The 20,369-nt window shown below is 57.2% G+C and overlaps 2 protein-coding genes across 2 annotated transcripts in view; one reads left to right on the top strand and one right to left on the bottom strand.

The window, feature by feature from the left end:
* LOC122391155 (ribonucleoprotein PTB-binding 1-like) overlaps positions 1–6,354 on the top strand; it is a 34,699-nt gene extending 28,345 nt beyond the window's left edge. The window contains exons 5-6 of the mRNA XM_043384834.1: positions 2,979–3,524; positions 5,112–6,354. Coding sequence (XP_043240769.1) covers positions 2,979–3,524; positions 5,112–5,690 — 1,125 coding nt within the window. The 3' untranslated portion in view covers positions 5,691–6,354. The remainder of the gene's footprint in view (positions 1–2,978; positions 3,525–5,111) is intronic.
* Positions 6,355–6,525: 171 nt separating this feature from the next.
* On the bottom strand, positions 6,526–20,271 carry LOC122391163 (tRNA (guanine-N(7)-)-methyltransferase non-catalytic subunit WDR4-like). The gene is made up of 8 exons (XM_043384846.1): positions 19,984–20,271; positions 19,256–19,351; positions 18,520–18,713; positions 18,063–18,154; positions 17,319–17,486; positions 16,441–16,607; positions 7,240–7,487; positions 6,526–6,701 (listed from the first exon to the last, which is right to left on the bottom strand). Exons 1-8 carry the CDS (start codon positions 20,070–20,072, stop codon positions 6,541–6,543), a joined length of 1,215 nt encoding a protein of 404 aa, XP_043240781.1. The 5' UTR covers positions 20,073–20,271; the 3' UTR covers positions 6,526–6,540.
* Positions 20,272–20,369: the final 98 nt, after the last annotated feature.

Genomic DNA, 20,369 nt, shown 5'->3' on the forward strand with positions numbered 1-20,369 from the left:
CCTCGCTCCTCCCAGAGTCGATCGCGGCTAGCGCCGGCCGCCGCCGACCCGTCCCTCGTCTGTCAGAGTCGCCCGCTGCCGACAAAGTGGTGATAGAGTCTCGATGGGCTGCCGAGCGGCGATCAGCGCAGTTTCCGCCCCGGGCGTCATCGCTGCACGGCCGGCTGCCTGTCCCGGATCACCTCATCTGTCCTGGGTTCATCACCTGTCTGGGGACTCGCTGACATCCGCGAGCCGGACAGAGCAGCTCGTGACGGAACTGACTGGTCCTGCGGCATCGCCTGCGCTCTGCTCAGGTAGCTGGCCGGCCGGCGTATCGATTCTAAACACGCAATCTGGGGCCGATCGCCGCTCGGCCGGCGACGAGAGCGCTCGAGCACGCCGTCGGACGTGCTCGATGGCGGGCGAGCACGGCGCTCGGCGTGCTGCCGCCCGCCGGCGCGGCGTTATTGCCGATACGAGTGCCTCGGCGGACCGGCCGACCGGACCCGATGGATGGCGGGCGAATGGCGGCGCGGCTTCGGCCGACCCCGGCCGCCCGCTTTGATGGATGACCACGTTCATTACGAGCGCTGCTGCCGGGCTGAGCGGCCGAGCGCGGCCGATCGTGCTCAGTTCTCCTCCCCCGGCCGGCGCGGGGACCACTGCGTGACCAGACGTGACCGGAACTGCCGACCCGGGCGGTGGCCAGAGTTGACTGCCCGTCACTGGAGACGGCGGCACCGACGGCGGCGGGGGTGGCTCGATTACCGCGCGGCGCGGAGGGCGGGAGCGCGGAGAGCGCCAGCCGCCTCGCACCTACCTACCGGCTTTACAGTCGGCGAGCTCAGTGTAAACAAGGCCGCGGATCAAAGCGTCTGGTCCGCCGCGGCCGGTCCTCCTTCATCGCGACGCAGACGGCGGGAGCCGCCGCCGAGCGGGAGCGAACCACAGATGATTTTCGGCCGGCCCTGGAGCCAGCGATCCGCGACTGGCTGAGAGCCGCTGAGAGGAACGGCCGACGCCGTCGACTCAGCTCTAATAACGAGCTCACCATCGACGGCACGTACCCGCGAGCGTGATTTGAATTGAGTGCTGCAGAGAGGGACTGTCCCGGGAGTATTTGGGACCGCCTGTGTTGGTGTGGGATGAGACGGGATCTCCCTTTCTGCAGAAAGGAGCTCTGCAAGGTGGTGTATGAATTACCGAGTTCAAAACCACCTCCTCCGTTTATTCCCCGGAGAAGTTGGTACCGACTTTATCCGTAACTTACTTGAGCTGTGTGTGGAGTGGGGCCTGGGCCTCGCGGTTTTATCCACGATGAACCAAGCCTTATGTAACACACGCGCTCAATAGATGTTCAGCAACATCCATGTCCTTAGCAAAAAGCTGCATTTGAGACTTAGAAGTTTATGAAGTGTAAACCCGTAATTGAACTCAGTCAGTTAATTGAATAACAGTTGCAAGAAGAAAACGCTCGCTGTCCTCCGCGTTGTATCTTGTCCTGCTCCCCAGTGTCCTGTGACTGTCAGTCCGGGTCGGTCGCCAGTCGCCTTCAGTTATCTCGCCTTGGAGCGCCGCGGCCGACGGTCGAGCCGCTCTCCGACACAGCGGCGGGGCGCGGTCGGAATACATCGGCCGTCCTGTTCCCGTTATCGACACCGACAGACGCCATCACTTAGCGGCGATGGACCGGGCCGGGCCGGGCCGCCGGCGGAGGAGGACGCTGCACACAGCGCCGCTGCGAACTACCCCGGTCCGCGGCCGCCCTGTCCCGGCTATTTGGCTGATTGGGCCTCTGTTTGAGCGGCGCGCCGGCGGCGTCTGGGGGTGCAGCGGCCGGCCGTGCCGCTCCGTACGGCCTCCTTACGGCGCTGTTAGCCTGAGTGCGGTACGGCGTTTGCCGCTCGGATGGCCGACTTCATCCGTCCCATCTCGGCCGTTCCGGCTCTTGCATTTCGCTCAGTGGCGATGTGTGCAGCGGGAATGGGGCCGTGGCGGAGCCAGCCGGCCGGCCGGCTCGGCTCGTCGGTTTCCGCTCAGTGCCGTCACGGCCTCCTACGGCGTATCGTGACATCACCATGCACCACGTGCTGATTATTCCCCCATGCGACCACGTGCAGCCCCGCCCCGACCATGGCACTCGGTAGGCACCTCTGCAGGCCGGCCGGCCGCTGATACCGTCCGGTCTGCCGGAGCGCTCACCGCTCCTTGTTTGTCCGCGATAGGCGGCCGGCGGGCCCTGGCGTCGGTCGGGCCCGGTCACCGATACCCCTGAGGCGCGCCCTGCGCCCCGCTGTCGGACTGTGCGGCGCCGGCCAGCTGCCCACCAGCTGACCCGCCGATCGATTGTCCGCCCCGCTAATTTGGCCCGCCGCCACCGACCTTTTCGACGCGCCTGTATCAATTGCACGATGATAAACGGTGCCCCGGGCGGGATGAAGACAGCCGCCTGCCGCTGAACTTCGCGCACCCGCCGGGGACTGGCGGTCGGCCGAGCAGTAGGCGGCAGCGGCAGGTCCCTCATCCAGCCTCACTGACGCGCTGGTCCGCAGCGTTTGCCGGCGGGCCGGGAACAGTCCCAGCGGCGTGGGTGGCGGGCAGAATGGGTCCTCTCAGTTCCGAGACTAATCCGTCACTGACTGGCCCTTGGGCACAGGCCAAACGGCGGCGAACAGGCGGTTTCATTACGCGAATTTCCTGTGGGAACTCCACACCCGCCGGCGTGTTTTATTCAGTCATAACGGACGCTAAGATAAACAAATAGCCTGTTTGAGCAATGACTTGGTTCGCTTGAGTAAATACACAGTGTCTGATTTCCTCAGTGATCGACAGTGCAGCTGTTCGCGACCGCTGATTTCAGCTATATTTATAGCCGGTCCCTGCACCCCACCCTCCCCCACACACACCCTGCCCTGGAGCTGTGGTCTGAACGTAACCGGTGTGTATGACCCGCCGTGACCCGAATCTGACTGATCCTATGCCCGCCCGCCCGGCAGATCGCGCTGAAGAACGGCTCGCCGCAGGACTGGGGTCTGGTCGAGTTCATGTCGGCAGATGTGGCCGAGAAGACCTGGCAGCAGATGCAGGGCCACCAGCTGCGCGGCAGCCGGCTCCAGGTGCACTTCTGCATGCCGGGCGTGCGCGCCATCGACATCTACATGCGGCTGCTCAACGAGTCGGCGGCCCCGCGCGGCCGCTCGGCGCTGCTGCCCGACCCGCCGGCGCCCGCCGTCTACCAGCAGATGAAGAACCTCAGCCAGCAGAACCCGGCGTTCGCGCAGAACCTGCAGAACATCGTCACCTCGCAGATCTCTGAGCTGCAGCAGGAGATGGCGCAGAGCGGGTACGCAGCGCCGCCTCCGCCGCCAGTGGTGGTCAGCGCGGCGCCCACCCGGCCGCCGCCGCCCCCGCCGCCGGCGCCGGCCGCCGCGCCGCCCGTCTCGCCAGCCATGTTCGGCCAGCCGATGGTGTTCCCGGCCAGTATGGTGGGCCTGATGCCGCCGCCGCCGCCGCCCGGCGCCCTCCGAGCCATGGCTCCTCAGGTACGTACCGGCCCGTCCCGGGCCTCGCCGCCCGATTACGGCACGCCGGCTCGGCTATTGATTTGTAGTGCATTAATCTGTCACAAGTCGGCTGCGAGCGGCTCAGCGGCGCAGATCGGCTCCCGAGCCGGAGCCGGAGTCGGAGCCTGATGTGTTGTCGTGGCGCGCAGAGAGATTAGCAGCGCCAGCCCCTTTTACTACCGAGTTATTGCCGCATGTTGTGATGCCAGACCCTAATTGCAGCCGCGACGCTGTGCATAAGATATCGGCGCTGTGCGGCGCGGCTCCGTAATCAAATGACGGGCTGATTGCAGCCTTGCCGGTTAATGAAATGCACTGGGCGTGATCAGCGTACCGCTGGAGTCTGGTCCGAATTCCCCGACCTGACCTCTGCAGGTCACCCCTCCCCTGGTGCCCCAGGCCTGACCTCTGCTGGTCACCTCCTCCCCAGGGTGCCCGCGGCCTGACCTCAGCAGGTCACCCACTCCCCCGGGTGCCCTCGGACGGACCCACGCGCCCGTCGGCGCCGATCGGGATTAGCGTTGGCCCGGCTCTATCTGTCGCTGCCCGGTGTAACGGGCGCGTGTCGGACCGCCGGGTCCGCGGCCCGGCTCAGCCCGGTGACACCGAGCAGTTAATGAGCGCTCCGCTCGGCCGGCCGACGGACCGATCCGAGCCCGGCCGGCCGCCGCTGGATTAGCTCTGTAGCCAGAGCGCTGCGGAACGTCGGCCCGCGTCGGGCGGCCCGGGCTCAGCCGGGGAGGGAGGGTGCGTCGGCGAGCACCCACGCAGAAAGGAAACGGCCGTAATGGCAACGAGGCACGCACCAGCTGGTCCGGAAATCGACTCAGCCGAGCGCGCTCAAAAGGCCGCGCGGCGCTGTAGACACCGTTTGAGGAATTAGTGAGGCTCGCCCGTTTGATTCATTTCAATCTAAATTTATCCGCGAGAATGAATTCAGCAAACACCTGGGCTCGAGATGTGCTTTGATTAATGTTTGGAACTTGCCTTTGGAAGTTGCAATTAATCGCGCGCGAACTAACGACCGCAGATTGTGGCCGCCGGGAACATAACATCAATTATCACCGGCCGAAATTAGCGTGCGACGCCATCCGTCAGAGCGGGGCGGGGTTCGGTCGGACGGAACAATGGCTCGTCTGAACTCTGAACTATCGCCGCTAGGGAAAACAGCTCCTCGGGTGCCCGTTTCTGCCGCGCGGCCCGTGTCGGTGCTGTTTTCGTACCGGCCGGCCTGACGGGCTAACGATAACTAACCGGCTGACGGGCGGCTGTGACGTCAGGTGGCGCTGGTTCAGCTGGCGCCCGCCCTGCAGGGACGCCCACCGCTGTCCGGGGGGCCCGCTGGAACACCCACAGACAGCTGACCCCCTGGAACACCCACCGACAGCTGACCCTCCGGAACACCCGCAGTGGCCCGGGGACCCGCTGGTACACACCGCCACAGAAACCCGGTGGGAACACCCACAGTCGCCCTAGCCGCTGCACTGAGACGCCCACCCCACCCCACCGACCCGCCGCACTGAAACACCTACCCCCGTCTGACGTCCCGCCGTGTGTCTGTTGCAGTACTACGTGCCCGGGCTGGCGGGCCTGCTGCCGGGCGGGTTCGCGCCCGGCCAGCTGCTGCCGCCGCCGGTCTCCGTGGCCAGCTCGCCGCTGCTGCTGCCGCCGCCGCCGCAGCTGATGGCGCCGCCGCCGCCGCTGCCCGTCTCGGCCGCCGACCCGGTCAGCCAGATGAGTGACGAGCTGCAGAACACCATCTCCTCGCTGATGAGCAAGGCGCAGGGCCTGAACCAGCTGCTGGCGCTCATGAACGGCCAGAAGGCGGCGGCAGCGGCGGCCGGCTCGGTGCCCTCGCTGGCGCTGCCGCCCACGCCGCCGGCAGAGGACTCGACCCAGTACGTGGGCTCGCTGCTGCAGGCGCTGCAGAACGCCCAGGCCAAGGCGGCCGTGTCGGCGGCGCCGCCGTCGTCGCCCGTGTTCTCGATCGGCGGCTCGCCTGTCACGCCGCAGGGCCAGAAGCGCAAGTACCACCACCTGCTGCCCTCGCCTGAGCCGTCACCGGAGACCGACTTCATCGGCCAGCACTCGCAGGGCCTGGGTGGACACTACGCCGAGACCTACCTCAAGCGGAAGCGGTACTGATTGCGGCCGGGGCGGCCGCGCCCGGCCGACCCTCCGTGTCTCTGTCCGTCAGCCTGTTCGTGCCCGGTGTCCGTTTGTCCCCGCTCCTGTTGCGCTTGTCCGCGGCCGGCGCACTCTCCCCCAGGCCGGGCGCCGTCTTGATTGGGTGCCTTGGTAAGAGGCTTTCAAGAGATCAATTTTAGTCTTCGTGCGCGCACGAGACGGCGAGTTTGAAACCCTGGCGAGTTCACTATCAGGTGATGTAGCTGAGACCGGCCGTCCGCCTCACGTCAGCCGGCCGTCTCACAATTGTACATATTGGGGTTTTACAGCGCGACGCGGACAGTTCCGGAAGCCTTTTCGTGCGACCGGTCGCGACCTTTTCTGTGCAGTTTTGTTACGTAGCCGAAGGGCATTTTTACTGGGCTCAGTTGTTCGAACTTTTGAGACGGCCGCCTGTTGACTGGCCGGTGTACATGTCTGATCTCATCTGGCGCGGGAAAGGTGAGGGAAATTTCTCAGATTCCGAGGGCATTGTTGTGCGTGGCCGCAGGCGCGCCGTTCAGAGGACCAATCCGAGGCGTCTGTGAGGGCTCCGGCCGAGCCCCTGTACATAGCCAGCCGTCCAGTGCAGAGAGTGAGCCGGCGTCGGCAGCCGGCTCCAATACACATACTCAGCCCCGCCTTCAGTCTCTGTCTGTCTGTCTGTCTGTCTGCCTGCCTGCCAGTCTGTCCGTCTGTGATGCCTCAGCCCGTGACCCAGGTCGCTCAGGGAGGGGGGGGGGGGAGACGGATGTTGTGCGGTGTTTTCCGCCACTCCGTCTACTGGCACGCGACTCCTTCAAGCAAACAGCCATTACGTGACTAACGTTTATTCCGGCGCGCTTTTTAGTCTCTTCGGTGAGCTCTCTTCCGACGTCTTCGTTTTCTTCTCGCCCCTCAGTCGTTCTTCCTTTTTGCTCTTGTAGTCGGCGACGTTGTCGAACCACTGTTTGAACAGCCAGGTGACCTCCTCGGGAACTTCGAACGTCTCTGTGAGCACACATAACGGATTTGTGAGGACACGACACATTGCGCTACACGACTGACTGATGTTGAGAAGGTGAAGGTATTGTCAGCTGAGGCAAGATTCAACAATGTCATAAAGACCAGGGACAGTCTGCACGGTAGTTATGATAACCCCATCAATCATAAATGCTTCACAAGAATAGCAATTAAAGACAACCATACGCAGTCCGCGGATACAGCAACCGTGATAACCAGCAGTTCACAAACATCAATTCATTATCATGCCAACATAATTCCAAATGTTCAACATTCGTCAGTCCACCTGGGGATTGTCCTGACACCTGGACAGTGAGCAGACCGCCAAACAGCCTCTTAGCTCCCCATTAGCCGTGCGGCGGCACGTGGCGCGCGTCCCAGACCGTCCGGCCCTCATTCCATTCCGAGCCGGCGCCGGCAGCGGTCGTCACACCCGCGCACCCATCACCACATCAAACGCGGCTCCGTCCGTCCCCGCGCCATCCGGTGACGCTAACGGTGACAGACACGGCCGCGCGACACCCACCTTTGAGCTCGGTACAGAGCCGGGCGGCGGCAGTGGCGCGCGCTCCGGCTGGCTGTAGGGTCAGCCGACCGTCGGCGGCGGCGCGGTACTCGACCAGCGGCGCCTCTGGGTCGGGTCGCAGCACCAGCAGCCGGTCGGCGGCGGCGGCCACCGCCCAGGGCGCCGCCGGCTGTCGGAGGGCGCCCTCCAGGTCCGGCCGGGGCGTCAGAGAGTCGCAGGAGACGGAGAGCACCACCAGGCGGCTCCAGCTGCCGGAGGAGCGGGGCAGTCAGTGGTGGTCCTAACTCAGCGCGGGGTCCGGTCAGTACAGAATACAGATGGACCACGGCGCTGGAGCCGCCAGTGACTGCCGCCGCCGGCGCGCGGTTCGGCAGCGCGCGGCAGATGAGGCGTAGCACATCCTGCGGCGGTGAGCAAGTGGCGCACGTGACTGGCCCCAATAACGGAGAGCCGTGGCGCGCTGTGACCGGGAGCCGAGCTTTGTGGGCCGTCCCGGCTATCGGCCCGGGTCGGCGCCGCAGTTCTGCACACACCGGCGGAGTCGGCACCGCCAGAACTGGCCGAGAAGCAGGGTTGGCATTTTTGCCGGCAAAAACTAGTTTATGCCATTTGCCGGTTTAAACCGGTTTTAACCGGCAAAAAGTGGCAAAAACTGGCAAAAACTAAAAACCAGCACAATGATATGCCTAGACATGGATTTAAAGATGAAACATTTTTAGGAGAATTCGGTGAAAGCTTTATGCTTTCAACCAGAAGTGACATTGACCGTTGAAGTGTTCTATAACTCAAAAACATTTTCATGGGCTTTCCATAAGGCGCCTTTTGGGGGTGACAAATGAGCCAGTGCAAGAGTGAGTCCTGCACAATCAGAAGTGCGAAGGGGTATCTGCCACTGATATGCGCACTGCACCCTACCGTGGCAGCCTTGCCCCACTCCCCTACATGGAAATACATTCTGTGGTGGATGCCTACTGACATGCATAGACATTTTAAGCAGGGATAAGTAATGAGGCAAACTTCAGAATGTTTGGTGCATCTCTATAACATCAAGAAATGCATTTGTACATTTCAGATCCATTCCTAACTAGAAAAGTTGTGGTTTGGCCCACCTGAGTTTAATCCAGTTTTTGCCAGTTTTTGCCACCGGGGTTTCTGCCAGCCGGTTTAAACCGGTTAAAACCACTGGCAAAAACCAGTTTTTGCCACCCCCTGCCAACCCTGCCGAGAAGTTGGTCAGACAAGTCGCTAACACTCTCCACTGCTTAGCAGCCCAAAAGGGAACTCGCGGATCACTCACAGATCGAAGTCAAACCCCCGAGCAGTCCTAAAACAATCGAAATCGATCGTTTGCAATGTTTCAATGTTTCATAACGTACTGCCAGCTGCACTAAGGAAGCTTGCAACGCAGTACATCAAGCATGTGACATTCAGTACATCAATACTGACCTTGGACACTCAACACAGCAACAGGCCGCCAGCACGACGACATTAAACATTACGGACTACTACGACACTCCCCCCGTGTAGCCGTGACGAATAACACCTGTCGTCGGAATGAGGAACAGGTGTTAACGACAGGAAACGACGCATTGCAAACATAACGACATAACTAGACTTTGCATTAGGGTCTTATCATCACACGAATTGGACAACCCTTCCACGGGGCCGCGCATTCCCCGCTGCCGTCGGTTGCGCAGTACGCCAGCAGGACTGGACAGTGGATGCAGTCACCGTGTAACAGAAGCAGTCGATACGCTCCCCTCTGGCGGTATTGACTCCCGTCGCTGCCGCGGACACCACTGACAGCTGGGTCCCGCGATTACCCCCAGACCCACCGCGTAACGTCCCCGGCTGGACAGGACAACATCAATACCGATTACACGGCCGCCGGAGGGGCGCCACGCGGCGTACCGCCGCCGTGACCCGGACCACCGACACGGCACCCGTCCGACCGACTTAGTCCGCGGCCGGCGCGCGGCTCAACCGACCCTAATACTCCTCCAGCCTGACGCGCCGGCCGCTGCCAGGCCGTGACCAAACTGCGGCCGGCCCCCGCAGACAGCCGGAAGGCCGACGACGTCACCGACAAACCAGCCAAGCTGACTATATTGGCCGCGACGGACGACAAACTAACCCGTCCATAGACTGATGACTAACCCGTCTGATGGCCCCGACCGAAGACCGACTAAGCCGTCCATAGCTTCTGCGACTGATGACTAATCACGCCTCTCCGGTCGTCCGTCCCCGGTCTCGACACCTGTCACAACATTGAGACGCCGCCGCCGGGTTTGATGGGCCGTGCCCGCGCCCCACAGATGCACCAGCGACGTGACGACGTCACTCCCACCGTGACGGAGCTGACGTGACGTGACGCCTGGCAGCGCGGCGCCCGCGTAAAGGAGCGCAAGCGGTACGCTCCGGCTGTTTTTTAGTAGGCTGGCACTACCCGACTGTGGGAAATAATTCAGGGCAGGAATCGCAGAAAACGCCAGGGCGCAGCCGTCTAACAGCCCAACAAACTGCAACCCAACACGAATAGCAAATAGTGGCGGTGCCAACACAAGCCCGCCGAGCCGGCGTCCGCCGCCAGCCACGTCAACCCCCGAGTGAAGCGGCACAGGCATGTGATATCTCTTCTTGACTTCCCTGTCTTTGCTACAGCTCGCGCATGATTACCGACGTTTCTTTTATGTCAGCACTATTTATTCCCTGAGTGAACAAGACAGCCAGCAGAGTATAAGATTATAAATGATGTATGTGAAGACAGTGAATATGGATTATGCATTTATTGAACCGATGATGGTGTGTAAAGGTTATAGTATCTGGTGAGGAGCCTGTCTGGAGATCGGCCAGTACGTTACGTTATTTAGTGATACGAAATACACTCTACACAAATGTCTGCCACATTATGTAGATGTACGACATGCAGCATGACCTACGACGGTGCGAGGAGGCTGTATCCGTTGCCGATCACCACTCCTTTCCAGAGGCACGGAGAGACACCGGCGGGCCGCGGATCCCGGCCGGGGCGCCAGTTTGCTTAGCGTGTAGGACGGCAGCGCATGCTCTCGCCCGGAACGCCGGCTTAATTTCGCCAGCCAAATGAAATAACGCTTCTCAAACACTCAGGACAGATTTATAGTTAATTTTCGCAGCTAAGCCGCCCAAATTCCCACTAACCATGGCGTTAATCATGTGACTGTGATAATTCAGGACGAGCAGAAGGTGCCTCATAAATTGCTTGCACGTATAAAGCAGCTACGACAGCCGGTATCTCCCGGACCCGACCACCGCCGTAGAAATACAACCATGGCGGTCTGGTGCGGGTCCGTAAGAACGTCCGGCTGAAAGGCGTGCGAGTTTTGCTTTTGCTTTGTAAAAGTGACAACAGTGACATTAACTGATTATAAGGAACGGGCCTATGTGCTGTGACGCATCTGGATAGAATACCAACGGCAACGCACAAAGCGAAACAACAGCATGACTGCATGAAATACTGACAACATCAGAGAGATGTTTACAGCAGCAGATTGAATGCTGCTCTCAAGAACTAAGTTGGATTGCTAAAATGGAACTACGAAAGCAAAACGAAAAAGATTATTTCAACCAGTGCCAGAGCCAGGTCAGAGTCCTGTAACCGGAAATTACATTTCCCTATTCCATAAGTTTCTGCCAACATCAACCAGGGAAGAGAACTAATGCTAATGTAACGTGAGAAATCACATTGATATCGCCCGCACTCCGCTGGACCCCCGACACCAGGCGCGGTATAGGACACGCGCCGGCCGCTCAGAGATTCTCTATCCGGGAAACGCTGCGCGAAGCGCCACTATCGCCACACCACCTCCAACGGAGCCGGAACACGCGGTGCTCCGACTCAAGGACACGGGATCAGTGTGTTCAAACGGATGGACGGGGAAGCACAGTGCTCCAACGGATGGACGGGTGGAGGGGGGGGGGGGGCACGGTGTTCCAGCGGGTGGAGGGACAGGACAGGTGCTTCGGCAGATGGACGGGGTAACACGGTGTTCCGTTAGATGGGCGGGGAGCACGGTGCTCAGCGATCTCTGCAACGACCGAGTGACTAGCTCGAGTTCAAGGGTCGAGCTGCATTGGGTCAAGGTAAATTACGGAATGGCTCAAAAACAACCCTAGCGAGAAAACTTCAGCATAATTCAAAAGAACCGTGTTACACTACCACCCACGTTCAATTTCCGACCCGGAGGTCTCAGAGTTTCGATTCAATGATGCAGATGTGCCCGGAGTAGTTTCGGGGACACCGGCAGCATAAAAAACAGCGTCTGACCGCGAGCCGACCCGTCAAAGCCGACCTCAGATGCCTGTTCAATGTTCATAGAGCAGTGGTAACCAGACGACCCAGCCGACGACACGGACCAACGGAGCTACATACACTGTTCCGTAGAACCTGAAACGGATGCTAGGTCCGCGGAAACAGAAGTCATTAGTGAGGATCAAATATACAAAAAAATATGTATCTCAAATAAATATGCATCCCAAATAAATATGCATCTCTTCCTCGGTTAGTCTACCCTCGGGATAGCGCACCACATTTTCCTCGAAGCTCCACGAAACAATATAACCGGTTCGCGCTGTGCTGCAAAGCACTCCTTCTCTATGGAAGGAAAACAAGAGATGAGCTAAATAGCTCCTTAGGGGACATCACGCATACCGTTAAACCTACTGCGCAATACATCACCTCGGGCCACGCGCAATTGAGAAGCTAGACAGATTAAAATATATGATCCCATAGAGCGGCAATTTAGCACGAACACAGCAATTGAATAATCCCGCGGGTGCATTGGCGGCACGTATTTCAGCTGAAAACTATCGCCCCATTACGGGCGCGTCCATAGGTTACGAGCCAGCTCCAGTTTATGGCGTACATTAGCCACGCATGCCGGCCGGCCTGAACGGGCGAGCGGAGCGACGAATCGGCTCTGTCCTGCCGCCAGTGGTCAGCGGCGGACCGGGTACCGCGAGACCCGACCCGACTCGACCCGACCGATCGACCTGGAGCTGACCCGAGATGGACCGAACGACTGCTCAGCCCCACTGGACGGATCGCTCGCAGCCCGGCGCCGCGGCAGACTCTGCGCCGGTACGTGAGCGGTCCGCGCGGTCTGTTCGGCGAGCCGCTGAGTCCATCAGCAGCGACAAACGAGCGCGCTGTTGGACAGCGGCAGAGCCGCTCTGAGCCGGGAGCCGCCGGCTCGCGCCGTCCATCGCCGGGCGGATCGGCGGGGCGGGCGCCGCGACTGACCTTTCTCACCGGAAGGATCACCGGAACACCGGCCGGAACGGAACGACGACGGGATACACCGTCCGACAGAGCCACATCAGCCGGCTGACGGCCACAAAAACCAACCAACCGCCATCAGAGGAACGAACCAACTCGGCTAGTCATGGGCGCAGAGCCAGACAAATGAGTGGACAGAAGAGCTAAACGGTCGGCTATACCGTCATTCAAGTCAAACGAACTGATCAGAAGCCGACACACAGCACCGTGAATGAGAGTTGATAGCATAAGTTGGGCCGCCTGCGCCACCCGAAAAGATGTTTGCGTCCACTCATCCATATCCATCTTTGTTGTCGCAGTGAGTTTACTGGTTGGAGTGGGCCCTTATCAAACAATGCCGGCATTATCCTTCATGGGTGCCATCACACGTCTGAGGCAGCAAAGAATGTCGATTTTGTCGACAAATACTAATGCATCCGCCTGGTCAGGTAGCCAATCATACCGACCAAACCCGAGCCGTGCCTGGGACATCATACGCAGAAGGTAGATTCCCAGACCAGGGTGGGGCACAGATAGGACAGGGCCCTAGTTCCTACTCGGCATTGTGGCGCCCCAAATCGCCCGCGGTCGCCCTGACGTCCCAGAAAGGCCCCTCTGACGACAAAACGCTCAGGCCGGCAGTAGCTCAGACGTCACGGTGGCACATAATGGTATTGCACCGCCATCAGCAATTCACTTACGGCCGCACAGATTAATAATTAATCTGGGAAATTGCGACGCCTTTGGAAAATGACCCGGCGAAGTAAAAACACATTAGCTGTTCTAAGGTGTCGTTTAGCGTAAGATGATGTAGTGACGTAGAAATGGTGCACTAATTAATTCCAATTACGTCACGAAAAAATGTCCCACTAGCAGATTGTGAAAGCACGTAATATAAGATAATGAGCACAGCAAGGACTCTGTAGCGCGCTCTACCGTGCTAAAATGTGCATCAACGCAGAAATTGGTCTTTAGTATTTACTATTCAGTACCTTACGGCAATAACTGAACAGCACCGTTTCATCCGCATAATTATGATATACATATAAACGACACAGCTATAATATTGTAGGTCAGCCATGATAAGCATTCGATTAGTGGGAGTTGCATACACTCATCGACACACGTCTAAAGCTTCAAAACCACACTGTTGACGTTGGCATACGTTTTGATTCTTACACAATACACAGTGTCCAAAGAAATATTCAGATCTACCGCGAACCATCAGTCGAGCAAGCCGCTTCCCTAATGGAAATCATCGAATAGTTCCACATATCGTTCACATAAAATAGTAAAGACCCCATTTGTAGTCCGTCATAATCTCTCTGGCACGACTCACGTACATATGTTCATTACCGGTGGCATTTTCATATTGAGCTGCCGCTTATCGATCGATGCCGTAGCAGTATTTGTAAGCGCCGCGGGCAGCGATTGAAACATCAGCCGCCGCTCGCATATTAACGGCCCGGCCGGCGAGCCCCATCACTGAATCACGAGTCATGCGGTCCTGTCCCAGCCGATCAATACGCGACTGACTGACTTTGGTCCGGCCATCACTGATCGACTCGTCGGTACGCGACTGACTGACTTTGGCCCGCCCGGCCGTCACTGATCGACTCGTCGGTACCACGCTGGCTGTTTTGGTCGGGCGCCTAAAACCCGACACATTCCAACAAACAACTTTCCTGCACCGGAAATGTTTACAGCGTGGCACGTCAAATAAAGGTGGCTGACTCCTTTCTCGTTACCGCTCGCTGGCACTGATTCCCCATACGAGCATATGACAATGACCGCGACCACAGCCCTGGAGCGAAGCGCGCAGCCGCCGGTCGCCACCCCGCCCGGACGAACATCGAATCCCTCGGCCGCAGAACGGTGACAAACGGCGGCCAGTGAGAGTGGCCATTTGTCGAGCAGAATATTGCTGTCGTAACCGGGCCACAACTCGTGCTCGGCGTGCTTATTGTCGCAGCACATCCGTTTTCGCCCGCCGACCGGGCGAGTTTCCACTCTGCCCCCGTGGAGTTCCCACTGGTTCCGTGCAGTTTCCACTCGCTCTTGTATCTGTCTGTCGCGGCGGCGACATGGATTTGCATCTATATTGGAGCACCGACCGAGGCAGCCGCTGAATACGATAATGACCGTTTGCTGGCCCCGAGCGACCTGCCTTCAACAGGCTCGTCGGCGCCGGCTCCGGTGAATGTCAATGTCGCTCGGTGTGCCGCCGGCCGGGTCCGCGGCGCTGCGAGGGCGGCCCCGCAGCTCGCCTGTTTTATACAGCGGCCCGGCGCGGCACTGGCGCTGTGACACGGTGTCCCCGAGACACTCACACGTCTTAGCGGACCCGGGGGAGCGGTGTATGTCCCCCGCACAGCGCAGGACCCGGGTCAGAGCAGATCCTCCACCACCGACCTGGGACGGCGCACCAGACAGAGCACTGAGCAGCCACTCTGCCGCCGGAACGCGCCCCTAAAACCCCCGACGACGCTGCGCTGCACGTCATTTCTCTGCGTGTTACCCCCGATCGGCGGGACGCGTATCGGGTATTCTCTGCTCATCACTCGCCACTCACACTCCGTGACGCAATATCCCGGCCGAGCGCGTCCCCTCGCCGCATTACCCGCTCACAAATGAGCCGCGCTGTACCGCCGGGAGCGGCGCAGATCGGCCATACATCACCACCGCTCGGCCGCCCACAGAAGACAATGAGGTGACGGCGGCGCTGACGTCAGACGGAGAGCGCGCGAGACGCCATCACCCACATCAGTGCGTCACGGGAGCCGCCGTGGCGTCAGCGCTCGGCCGGCGAGCAGCGACAAATGAGGGCGCCCCGGGTTCAGCCCCAGAGACTGATTGGTTTGTTTGACGCCATCAGCGCAGGCCGGGCGATACCGGTCTGCACCGACGTCAAAGCAGCCCCTTACTAGAGAACCGGCGGGCAGCGCGGAAAAAAACGAGCTTTTATCCGTTCTCGGAGAACTGACTTATGATATTGTGATACCCGAGATCTGAGATTCAATATGCTACCCAGGAGACACCTAAAGAGTAGCGTCGTGCCTAGAAATGTGAAATAAAATACATCAGAAAGAATTCTCTCAATAAAGAAGCGAGCTCTAGAGTCCTAGACGTAAGTAAACTACTCTAAGAGCCGCGTTGCAGTAAATATGAGAAATGTTTCGTTCCCCGCTACCTACATTCTGAGAGCCGGGACAAACAGCCGCCGGCGGAACAGACTCGCCTGTTTGCGCTCACCTATAACGCGGAATGTACGCTCCACTTATCCCGTCTGAGCTAAACATACACCAGACGTGGGTGGCGGGGCATTGATTCACACCTTTCCGAACAACACACCGCTTCCCGATCGGTCAGCCCGGCCTATATCTGTGAGCCATCAATAGTGGGGCGACAGTTCGGTAGCGGGTTATCTCAATGATTCACACCTCCAGCGGCCAGTGACCGCCGGCGATAGGGGATGGCCGGGCCATTTCGGCGCTCGTTTGGTAGCTATATTGTCGCCGTGTCGCGACCGGCCGACCTCGGGGCCATATTTCATTGGTGGACTAGCGCGGGTCCGCCAAGACTACGATACCGTGAAATACTGCTGGTGGTATGGTCACCGATATAGCCAACTGCCAAGCATGCTCAAATGCTTATCCAAAGACCTGGTTTCTAATAACCCACGAGGTTTTGGACGAGATGTAAAGGCTGGTGACCAAAAAATGCATAGTCGTGTCCCGGCAACAAAAACAATCCGCCTGAGCTTGGCTGAGCCATGACCAACTTCAACACTAACCCGAGGTAATATTTTCTGTACGGTACCTACCCCATACGGTAACCCCATATCAACAGTGAGGACAGATGACAACACCAGCGGCCCGGTCAGTGATGGTGCAGCCGACACATACCTGTGAACCCGAACGACGAGCAGACTGTCCTCCCCGGCCTGGACAGCGACGATCGACACCACCGCCACCTTTTGCTCGCTATTTGAACTATCACTTCCCTCAGCCGTCACTGGACAGCACGCCAGCTGGCGACCTGACTCCGGGTCCCAAAGACGAACGGTCATATCCTGAAAAAGCACAAAAATCAGCATCATAAGACCTAATACACATGCTTGCCCGCCCCGTCTTGTATTGGCCCCCGGGTAACGTATCAACCGAGTAAAACACAGAGAGCGGTTCGATATCTCTGCGGACGACGAAAATATTGCAGGTTGGCCAGCAACAACGCACGCCGATCGTGTGATAGCGATAGCGTTGATCTGGTACACTGGCAGTACCCGATTACTTTCATATTAATATCAGAGCAAACATTCGACACATAAATAGTTCGGCTACAGTGCCGTGCGCAGTTTACTTTATGGGTCATGATAATACAGAAGCGATAACAGTAAACACGTTATGTAACATTCGACGATAATGATATGCGTGTCAGGTATCAAGAGCAAACAGCTAGCATAGTTCAGATTCTAAAAATGAGAACTAATCGAAAAACGTCCTAACCTACCTATAAATGGCATTTGTATCTACAGACTATATTGTGTTACACTATAAGCCAATTCATAGAGGAGATGCACATACTGGCACCATTTCGTAGCATTTTCTATTCTGTTAGCTTTGCCACCAACACTAACTCAGCAGCATCGTTCCACCAGACTCGCTCTCCAGCGCCCACTCCTCCTGAGAACCCCAGCCCCCTCCCTACCCGCACCACCTCTCCCCACCCCGGAGAGAGGACGCTCCACTCACCCCGCCCCCGGGAGAGAGGACGCTCCACTCACCCCGCCGCCGGTGACCAGCCGGCCGGCCGCCGTCAGGCACAGCGCCGACACGAACTCGGTGTGCCCCAGGCAGTAGGCGGCGATCGACCACGTGTTGGGGTAGCGGGTGACGCGCACCTTCTCATCGCGGTCCGAGGTCAGCAGGTGCCGGCCGTCACCGGTCACACACTGAGGGGAGGGTCAGAGGTCAGATGTCAGAGCCCAGAGGTTACAGGTCACAAGTCAGCAGGTGTCGGCCGTCACCGGTCACACACTGGGGAGGGTCAGAGGTCAGATGTCAGAGGTCAGCAGTCAGAGGTCACAGGTCAGCAGGTGGCGGCCGTCACCGGTCACACACTGAGGGGAGGGTCAGAGGTCAGATGTCAGAGCCCAGAGGTCACAGGTCAGCAGTCAGAGGTCACAGGTCACTGGTCAGCAGGTGTCGGCCGTCACCGGTCACACACTGGGGAGGGTCAGAGGTCAGATGTCAGCAGTCAGAGGTCACAGGTCAGCAGGTGGCGGCCGTTACCAGTCACACACTGAGGGGAGGGTCAGCAGGTCAAACACACATATTGTGAGAGGTCAAAGGTCACAAAGTATAGGGAGATAGGTCACACACAGAGGGAGGCCCAGGCCAACAGGTGTAGGTTGTTTGTAGATACACCAAGGAAAGGCCACAGGTCAAAAGTTGCCAGATAGAAGACACATACTGCAGTGAGAGAAATATCAAACACAGCATAAAATTCAAAACTGAACTCCTCATACCATATCTAGAACCATGCAGATGTGTCCTAGGATGAGCTGCGGTTTTGTCTCTGGCTCACCCAGCTGGCACTTGTAAACGTCTCCAGACTTATCTGAAAACAGTGAAACAGCCTTAGAAAACGCAAAGCGACCATTCATCCAGCTGTGTATGAGACGAGTGAAATGATGGAAGGGAAACGACATTGAAGGATCATGTTGAGCACATTCGCCAGTAAGGAACTCTCACATAATCAATGAACTCCAACCAGATACTTAACGCAGCACTTTGCAAGATTGATATAACTCATATTTGACATGTTTGTATGAAAAAACGTAACAGCAACAAAGAAACATTGATATGTCGAAAATTAAAATAGAAACGTGTTCCTCTAAATAGACCATCAACATCTATTAATTCGTTTTCATCAGATGGTGGATTAATTTGACCCGACTGTCTGTGTCTGTCTCTCTGACTGACCGGCCACCAGGAGCGCCTGCTCGTCGCGGGAGAAGGTCAGGCAGCTGCCCTTGCGCGTCGTCTGCCACGAGGCCAGCCGGCCGCCGTCCTCGGCCCGCCACACGCACGCCGTCTTGTGGTCATTCAGTGCTGCCACCAGGCGCCCGGACGGGGAAACACAGACGCCCAGCACGCGGCCCGACGACTGCTCGTCTCTGAGAGAGCGGAGGGCGACAAACGGCGCTATATGGGACGAATGCTACACTTGGTGTGTTTAGCACACAGTCAACAACACAAAAATGATGTTGTGACAATAAATATATGTAAGCTTAAAACACAATGTAAAAGATGATGTGCAGACTGCAGGCCTTACATTGACCCTAACTGTCTGTGTCTGAGCTACAAACTATGAGCTCCCAGGGGAAAATATTAAAATAGCATGACATATTTACATGTAGGTACATAGATATGGTCCAGCATATCCGTTGCATTTTGTCAAGTGGACAAGTTCATTATCAGACTAACCAGGTGCAATATGAGCCAAACTACCAACACATCTTGATCTAGGCATCAAGTCTTAGATGAGCCAGACTGTCCTATTGATACAATGATCTACATCTAGACAGGTTGATAAAAAGGTCTGTATTGTATGGTTTCATCTGAAATGTCTTGCATCTGCAAAGTTCCTCATCATTATTTAATTTGTTGCATGAAACACAAATGAATCAGCTGAGTCAGCAGCAGCGTAGGTACTCACCTTTCCTGTGGCTCATCTCCTGCCTCCTCTCCATTGGCCTTGGTTGGGTGTTTTGCAGTAGTCACAGGGGGGAATGTGAATCTCTTCAACTCACCACTGGAAGTTAAACAGATACGGTTACAACTTACTGTCACATTACACACACACACTGACACAGCTGTAAGACACCTTCCACAACACAAATTAATGTAAAGGCCACAGATGTATATCATAAGAACTGGTCTATAATAGGGAATAAGAAGTACCTATTACATTTTACAAGTTGTGCACTGTGCAGTATCTTAAAAAAGATATACAGTGGATAGCTTAATCACAAATCAAAAATTCTTTTGCATGTTAAGGCATCTTGATAGTTGTATGTATGTAAGCTCCCAACCCCTGCATTACATGACAATCGGACACAGTTACCAACTGTCCCAGTTGAGATATTACTTAATTCCATAGTAACAGACTATCATGCAGTGATAGTCTGACTATCACTATGTATGGCTTAGCGTTAGATAGTCTGACTATCACTATGTATGGCTTAGCGTTGCACACAAGGTCGCGTACCCAGACCAAAGCAAAACTCAAACTCATTTAGTTTGGGCCATGCCACAGCATTTTACATATGAGTCTGATACCAGCGTGTTAACTAGCCAATATCAAAATGAGAACAGCTTAACTGCACAAAACTTAACTTCATTTCAACATTCAAAATATCGCAATGCATCTTGATCCCAACTTACCAGTCATTCAATAACTTGACCTCTCCTCCACAGCCAATGAATGCTGCATTGCCGACTTCTCCACAGCAAATCACTGACATGTAGCCCATGCTGATGCCTTATATGTGGTCGGACCTCGCTTTTAGAGTTTAAATTGATTCATGAATAATCAATAATAAAACCCCCTTGGAACGACGCCAACCCCTCCAACAACCGCGAACCGCAGCCGCCACCACGACAACCAGCCACGCTTATTTTGTCTTTAGCGCGCCAGAGCTGGCGTCAAGGAAATAAATTGATGAAAGCAAGCTGCTAGGAAATCAAAATAGCTTCATTTATATGCATTTGGAAGAAATAAACGGCAATTTTATTACATCTTTGTGTGTTATCTATCCCATCCTTGATAA

Source organism: Amphibalanus amphitrite, unplaced genomic scaffold (genome assembly GCF_019059575.1).
Source record: "Amphibalanus amphitrite isolate SeventyFive unplaced genomic scaffold, NRLGWU_Aamphi_draft 000021F_arrow, whole genome shotgun sequence".
NCBI classification, from domain to species: domain Eukaryota; kingdom Metazoa; phylum Arthropoda; class Thecostraca; order Balanomorpha; family Balanidae; genus Amphibalanus; species Amphibalanus amphitrite.